Source organism: Thermobia domestica, chromosome 17 (assembly GCF_964235325.1).
Source record: "Thermobia domestica chromosome 17, izTheDome1.hap1.1, whole genome shotgun sequence".
In the NCBI taxonomy this organism is placed as follows: Eukaryota; Metazoa; Arthropoda; class Insecta; order Zygentoma; family Lepismatidae; genus Thermobia; species Thermobia domestica.
This window is the reverse complement of record NC_137470.1, coordinates 168,044,072-168,052,486: the sequence shown is the minus strand read 5'-3', so window position 1 is coordinate 168,052,486 and position 8,415 is coordinate 168,044,072. Positions and strand designations below refer to the sequence as shown.

At 36.8% G+C, this 8,415-nt stretch overlaps 1 protein-coding gene across 1 annotated transcript in view; it reads left to right on the top strand.

The window, feature by feature from the left end:
• The first annotated feature begins 394 nt into the window (after nucleotides 1-394).
• Nucleotides 395-8,415, top strand: part of LOC145674477 (uncharacterized) — a 36,220-nt gene continuing 28,199 nt past the window's right edge. The window contains exons 1-2 of the mRNA XM_081744591.1: nucleotides 395-448; nucleotides 928-988. Coding sequence (XP_081600717.1) covers nucleotides 939-988 — 50 coding nt within the window. The 5' untranslated portion in view covers nucleotides 395-448; nucleotides 928-938. The remainder of the gene's footprint in view (nucleotides 449-927; nucleotides 989-8,415) is intronic.

Sequence of the window (8,415 nt, the reverse complement as noted above, 5' to 3'; positions counted from 1 at the left end):
TGTTTATTTCTTAAAAGTGGGAGAGGCCTTGTAAATACTGCTTTTTTTTTCGCTTACGACATCCGTATTGTTATATTAATCTATAAATACGACGCACTCCTAAGGAATGTATAGCGAAAATATGCGTTAGTTACTGTTGTATCCTGTATGACACATCTTCTTCGTAACTTTAGTACCTGGCGGAAGCAGGAATATAATACAAATTGACGTCACATATCCTGTACAGAATGTTCGAGAATATTCTAGAAGGTTCTAGAACCGCATCACTTCCTGTGCTGTTAGCACACGTGACGTGAATTTCGTCTTATAATTGGTCTTCACAAACGGGCGTTGTTCTTCTTTCTGATTGGCTGAAATTGTCTATAAAAGGAGCCCGGCTTGTGGCCAGTCCATCTTTTCTGCTGTGCTTTCCTTGGAGAAACATTGGACTTCTGAGCTTGGTTCTAAGGTAAGAGCAATTGCATTGTATTAGTGTGCTATTCAATAACACGTGACATGTTCTGTGATTTTAGGATAGGGACAATGTAAAGGTGTTCTAACATTAGAAAACGTATTTCAAATTTAGCAAAGTTTTAGAAACTTGTGAGTTAAATATTTTTGACATGATTTTGTATCGTTACGTAAAGTGAGATGAATTACAAGTATTTTACGAAGAATTGCTTTAACAAATTTCTATTGTGACAAATGTAGTTTAGTTTCTGTTTCTGAAATATGTGCATACAATATTGTCCGAATTCAGTGAAATTTCTTAACAGACTTAACTTCGGAGATTTTCTTTAGAATTGGACTTCAAGCTGATTAGGGAATATTTTACTGTTTATACTGTGTATGTATGTACGTGTAAGTGTGTGTGTGGTGAATGTGTGTTTGTTAAAAGTGATATGTTCCAATCTTAATTTTAATATTTAATTTTTGTTACTTTTTCAGATATCATCAACATGACGGCAAGACTTTTCTTGCTGCTAATCACCGCCAACATTTGGTTCTTGTAAGTATTTTTTTGTTAATTTCTATAAAGAAGAATAGAGTTATCTAGTTAGAATAAGGCAATAATAATATTCGTAAAACCAGTGAAGACTGTTCCTAGTGAAAAGTTCTTTGAGGATAAAATTAGATTTTTTTTATTAAGAGGAGATAATTTGTTAAAACATTTCTTAGGAATAAATTCCCTTGTAATACACGCAATAGCTGATATAATGGATGGAAAAAGATGGAGAGGAAAGAAAATATTTCACTTGATTCGTGAAAGAAAAGAGGACAATTCTTACGGCAGGTTGAAGATATGAGCAGGAAATCGTAATTCATACATTTTCTTTTCATTTGCCTGCTAGTTGACTTTGTAGTAATGGCCGAAACCTCATAGGCATGAGATAATGTATAAAACATAAATATCTATAATAATCGTGGCCATGATGACTTAGAAGTAGAGGGTTCACGCCTGGTTCAAGGGGTCTCTAGTTAGATCTCAAGCCATGCTAGTTTGTGGCTTTTCTCGAGATTTTTATTTCCTCTCACATTATCATTCTACTTATTATTTTGTGATCACTAAATTTTAATAATCATCCATTTTTAGCCTACATTAAATGAAAATGAAACGTTAAACTGAAATATTTTTTATACGAGTTATTGATAATCCATATTTGATATTTAGGGACAGTAAATACTCTTATAGGTTTAGTAAGTCTTCCCGGGCTATCGCCCGGGTGAAGATATTGGCATCCGACGTTACCTGTAACATTACAATCCCTGAAGATGAATGCGATGTCTTCATTCGAAACGTTGGATGTCAATATCTTCACCTAGCTGATAGCCTGACAAGACTTATTAAACTCACGTCGCCAGGAAAAATTCAATTGAATCGTTGAGTTCAAAAACCGGTCATTTGCATCGAAGCTAATTTGAGAGGAGTGACAAACAGAGCTAAATTAGTCAATATGCATCTGGCATATGGGGCTGTTTTCAATTTCGGACCGTATAACTGACATTTTTCCACTTTCCGAAAATGAAAATAACCCTATATGTCAGATACATATTAATTAATATAATTTTGTTTGTCACTCCTCTCAAATTAGCTTCGATGGAAATGACTGGTTTTCGAGCTCAACGATTCAATTCTTTCTAAATTATTGCAGTTCTATTTCGAAATGGCACATACTGAGTAATAACATTGAACAAATATAACTCTTTTTAAGTGCTCCTTCGTGGCAAAGTGGTTAACGTACGCGCCTTTGCCGTGGGAGAGCCGGATTCGCTTCCCGGCAGGAGCTCATGTCGTTCGAATTCCACGTTAATCAGTAGGTCCACGTCTCATATAGTTTCGCAACTTACAGAGGCGCTAAACTCAAAATCAACCCATGTTTTTTTTTTCAAAGTTAAGTTCTGGACCATTCACCAAGCAGATCTAGATACATAAACTAATCTACTATAACAAAGAAAACGTGGCCAGTTTTTTTTTCTATCTGGTTCTAAAGAACGTTTTTTTTTTTTCGTTAAAGATTAACATTTCTTTTGTAAATTGAGGGCCCATGAGACACAGACCTATAGTTTATAATGTAGTTCACAAACCACCGTAATCTGATCAAATGCCCCCACAGAGAACTGAACCCGAGACGACGTTCACTGAATGCGCACGCGAAATCCACAAGACCAGAGGGATGAAAGGAATATGCAAAACTGAAAATTTTGGAACTGAACTGGAATTAAGAAAATTGTGAAAAAGGATTCGATATCACATATATGAGAAATAAGAAAAATTGATTACCCATTCTTCGCACGGGGAGAATACATTGAAGTTGAACACAAAAGGGGCCAACTTGAATTTAAACGGAATCGGAAGTGTCACTATTCGTCTCAGCGATCCCGAAAACTATGGATTCGGCACTAATATCGGTCATTTTCCATCATTTTTAAATATCTTCTTGATCGAGATTGGTTGGGTTGTTCCAGAGTTATTAAAACACAGTCGTAGTCACTTTTATTTTTATATATTAGGATATAAGTATATCCTAAATTTACACTTTAGAGGGATGACGTCCTTCGAGCATTCTATCCGGGGCAGGGGAAGGGAAAAAGGAACGAGAAAGAAGGAATTTGCTTGTGATATGTATGTTAAGTACCATCCCGTCAGTGGCACCGCGTAGCGTAGTCGCTAACGCTCTCGCCTTCGGTGCGAACGGTTCCGGGTTCGGTTTGTGGTGGGGTCACTCGGTTGAAAAAGTGTAACACGCTTTTTCAGGCCAGCCACACTGAATGAGGTTTTCCTGGGTTTTCCTCATTCACACCAGGCAAATGACGGGGTGGTACCTAACTTATAGGTCCCAGGCCGCTTCCTTCCTTCCTTCCCTCTCCCCGGATAGTGTGTTCGCCGAGAGACGTCATCCCTCAAATCGTGATGGGCTAAATGGCGTTAGATGCCGAAAGACCAGAAATATAAAAATCCTAAATCCTACCATCCCGTCATTTGCCAGGTTGAATTAGAAAATCTCAAGAAGAACTTAATCTCAAAAGAAAGCAGTTTACACCTTTTAAATCGAGTGTCCCCGTCATTATATTTTAAAAGAGAAACATTGTTCAAGTATCAACTTGCCCAACTTTGTTTTATTCTTTTATTTTTCCTTTTTTACCTTTAGGAGTGGGTAGATTTTTAAATTTGATTTGAGTTTAGGGTCTCGTTCAGCAGCGAAGCTGTATGAGACGTGAAAGTACAGAGTAGCACGGAATTCGAACCACATGAAATACTGCCGGGAACCAAACTCAAATCTTGCGCAGCGAAGTCGTGTAGGAAAACCATATAGCGACGAGGAAGCTTAGAGTTTGATTAGAATGCTGAAAATAGCCGAACGGTATGCAACCAAACTGACTTTTAGGTATTTAGTTAGCTCCATACTACAAAGGAGCAAATCATATATTTATAATAATCCTCTATGGAAAACTTGGGAGTATGCCTACAGAATAATCGAATGCTATGCAACTAACCTGATTTCTAGGTGTGATTAGGTTGTATATTATAAAGGGGCAATTCATATAAGTATAATAATACCCTATCCAAATGCTTGGGAGCATATTTACTGAATAACCGAATGGTATGCAACCAACATGACATTTATGTGCAGTTAGGTTGCATATTATAAAGGGACAATTCATACACACACAATTAATCCCTATGGAAATACTAACGAGCATACGGAGTAACTGAATGGGATGCAACCAACCTGACTTTATGGTATAGTAGGCTTACATACCGTAAAGGTGTGCTTCATATACGTATGGTAACCCTCTATAGAATTACTTGGGAGTATATCTACGGAGTAACCGAATAGTATGCAACCAACATGACTATTACGTGCAGTTAGGTTGCATATCATAAAGGGGCAAATCATATACAATAATAATTCCATTTAGAAATACTTTTCAGTATATCTACGGTAATACCGAATGGTATGCAAGCAACCTGAATTTTAGGTGTGGTTGGGTTGCATATTATAAAGGGGCAATTCATATACTTATATAATCCTTTATGAAAATACTTGGGAGCGTATCTAGAGACTAACCAAGTGCTATGCAGCCAACATGACTTTTAGACATGGTTGGGTTGCATACTATCAAGGGTAAGTCAAATACGACAATCCCCTATAGAAATACTTAGGAGCATATCTAATGATGACCGAAATGTATGCAACCAACTGATTTTAGAGTAGAGTTGGGTGGCATACTAGTAGGGACAATTCATATACTGTACTTATCGTAATCGTCTATATGGGAGCATATCTACGGAATAACCAAGTATTATGCAACCAACATGGCGTTTAGGTGCATTTAGGTTGCATGCTATAAAGAGGCAATTCATTTACATATAATTATCGTCAATATATATACTTTGGAGCATATCTAAGAAGTAAACGAATGGCATGAATTAACCTGACTTTAGGTTCAGTTGGGTTGCATACTATAAAGGGGCAATTGGTAAACATATAATAATCCCCTGTGGAAATACTTGGGAGAATACTACTGAATACTTGGAGGAACCTACTTAGTAACTGACCTGGAATGTACTTGAACCTAAACCCACAAAGTGGGGGTGATGCATATATTTCCTGAGAGCTTGGATCAAGGTAAGTTAAAAACCGGTTTCCAAAATTGGGAAAGTCTTATGCATTCCGCTTGGGGGCAGCACTTTACTCATTGTTATTAAAATCTTTGAGCGTGTCCATAAAGTCCGTTGCAACCCCGAAAAAATCTGAAACGGTGAGACATAAAAACATATCTTTCATCATTTCAAAAGTACAACGTATTAAAGTAAAATAAATTGCCTGAGGGTCCCCAGCAGGGTCCCAAACGGGATCCAATTCAAAATTTTTAAATCTAAATGGGGATCGACTTGCATATCGTATGAAAGTTGGTGTTAAATGAAAAATGATAAATCAAGTCTCGACTCTCTACTTTAACCTTATGCAAAATAGCGGTGGGTCAAAATATCAACACAATCTTCATTGCAAAGTCTATGGCCACTCCTATGAATCTGAACGGTGGGATAGGTGTAAAAACAAAAACACGGACATGCCATTATATTTTAAAAGTGTAATGATTTAAAGTAAAAAATGTTCTAGGGTTCTCCACAGGTTTCCAGACGGAGTCCAACTCAAAATGTTGAAATGGGAAAGGAATTCTCAAGTTGAGGTTACAAATGATGTCCTAATTTCTTCCCTTGGCATTTGAAACTTTTGAGTTGGACCCCGTCTGAGATCCTGCGGGTGATCCTGGGACATTTGTTTTTTACTTTGATGTATTCTAGTTTTTTTTACGCCTCACAGTTTCAGATTAATAGGAGTGGCCTAGACTTTTTAATTACGCTTGTGTAGACATTTTGACTCACCGTCATTTTGCACAGGCTTATCATCTAAACTGGAGACTTGTTTCATCTTCTTTCACCTAACATCAGCTTCCATGCGATACTAAACTTGAATCTCTTTCCCATTTCAACATTTTGAGTTGGACCCCGTCTGGAACCCTGGAGCAATTTATTTTACTTTCATACGTTGTACTTTTAAAATGATGAAATACATGTTTTTCTGGTTTCATGTCTGTCTCACCATTTCAGACTTTTCAGGATTGCAGCTGACTTTATGGACACGCTTAAAGATTTTAATAAACAATGAGTAAAGTGCTGCCCCCAAGCGGAATGCATGAGACTTTCCCAATTTTGGTAACTGGTTTTGATCTTACCTTGACCCAAGCTGTTAGGAAATATATATATATATCACCCACTTTGTGGGTTCTGGTTCAAGTACATCTCTAGTGAGTGTTATGCAACTAAAATGACTTTTAGCTGTTGTTAGGTTGCACATTATAAAGGGCAATTCATATACGTAGAATAATCCCCTATAGAAATGCTCAGGAGCATATCTACGGAGTTATCGAATAGTATGCAACCAACCTGACTTTTAGAGGCATTTAGGTTGCATATTATAAAGAGGAAATTCATATATATAATTAAACCCTATGAAAATACTTGGAAACATAACTGAGTGCTATGCAACCAGCATGACTCTTAGCTGCGGTTAGGTTGCATAGTATAGAGGGGCAATTCATATACTTAAACAATCCACTATTGAAATGACTTAGAGCATATCTAGGGAGTGACGGACAGGTGTAATTCATATCCGTATAATAACCCCGTATGGAAATACTTGGTAGTATATCTACATAACAATCGAATGGTATGCAACCAACCTGACTTTTAGGCGCGGTTAGACTACATACCATAAAGGAGCAATTCATTTCCACTTTGAATTTCTTTGACAGCATTTCTCTTTGTTAGCCCACTACCTAGATTTCTGATTCGATTCCGGATCACAATTTCGAATTTAAGCCTCATCTAGAGTTAAAATTCGGGAGCAAATTTTGTGGAGATTTTCTCCGACTAATTCCGAAAAAAAAAATCTACAACTCTACAGTCGACGTTGCTTGACGAACGGCATGAGTATTTTCGGTACCCAGCGCACTCCTTTTTTTTCGTTTTTATTTTTCATGTTTAATTGTTTGTGCAAAATTTTTCAGACTCGTTCTTTACTTATCCGCAACTGTCCCGCTATTTGACACAATTTTGCTTTTCATTGTGCCAGAACTATATATATTTTTGAGAAGCCTTTTCTCGGCAACCGTAAGTCATAAAGAGATGATGTATGTTCGTTCGTTCTGGCAATGCTCTTGGAGTATTCTCAGCTGGTTTTTAAATCTATCTATCTATGCTATGTTTTCTTTAGTGTTCCAATCATATTATTTGCATGTCCCTATCATGTACCTGAGTGGAGGAATTCCTGCCCAAAATTTATTAAAAAGTAGCGGGAAATTCGAATTTTCAAATATTCCCTTTTACGGAAATTATTGTTCTCAGATACATGACAACGCAACAGCAGTGGTACCGTTGGAAACTTTGCAACATTACAAACAAACTGAGGTGAACGATGATCCTACGACAAATAGGGATGACACTGTGGCTACTTTACTAAACACATTGACTAAAAATGTGTAATAGGGGGAAAATTCCGTTATTTTTTTAAAAAAAATCTTTATTTATCCTACGATCATGATTCGTACCTCGTTTTGTTTTGAATGACGCTAGGTTTTAAACGGTACCACTCACATATCCCTATCATGTACCTGAGGGGAGGAATTCCAGAAAAAAGATAAAATCTCCTTTTAAAAAATCCCCCTTTTTCCAATTTTGGGCGAGATATTTCCGCTTCTGATACATAATATAGAAATTTGAATGGTAAAGTTGGAAACATTCCTTCATTGCAAACCCAACGAGGTACGGACCATGATCCTAGGATTAATAGTGATGTGTCAGGATTTTTTTTATTATTTTTTAATAAAAAAGGTTTTAAAATTTACCCTTTTCTGTTTTCCATGTTTGGAATATCACTGTCCCCAGGCATCGCACGGTGACTGCAAAATGCAAATGAAACATATTCTTTGATGCTTTCCCGCATGAACGAATGAAAAAACGGTGTGCAAAGCGTTGCTATAGATTTAAAAAGCAAATTCAGAAGATCGACGCCATGGCACAGATTTGTGCCAAAAGTCTCCAAAGGGATAAAAATCATTGCTAAGTATGCGAACTTATCAGCCGTCCCTCGTACTTAGCACTTGAGTTAAGCTGTTAACGTATATTAATTCCGTCATCATATTGCAACTAATAGCAATATTTTAATCATCCGTTAAAAAACTATTGAATGCCTTTATACAACTACGAGTTTTAATTTATTAAAAAGATCAAAGATATAAGGAATTACACGTTATTCCTTATTTATTTTCTTGTTCTTGGGTGATAAAAACTGAAACCGGAAGTCGTTAATTTGAACCACTTCCGATTCGAATAAAGGGTTAAGGAAGGAGAGAGTAACTACTCTTAAG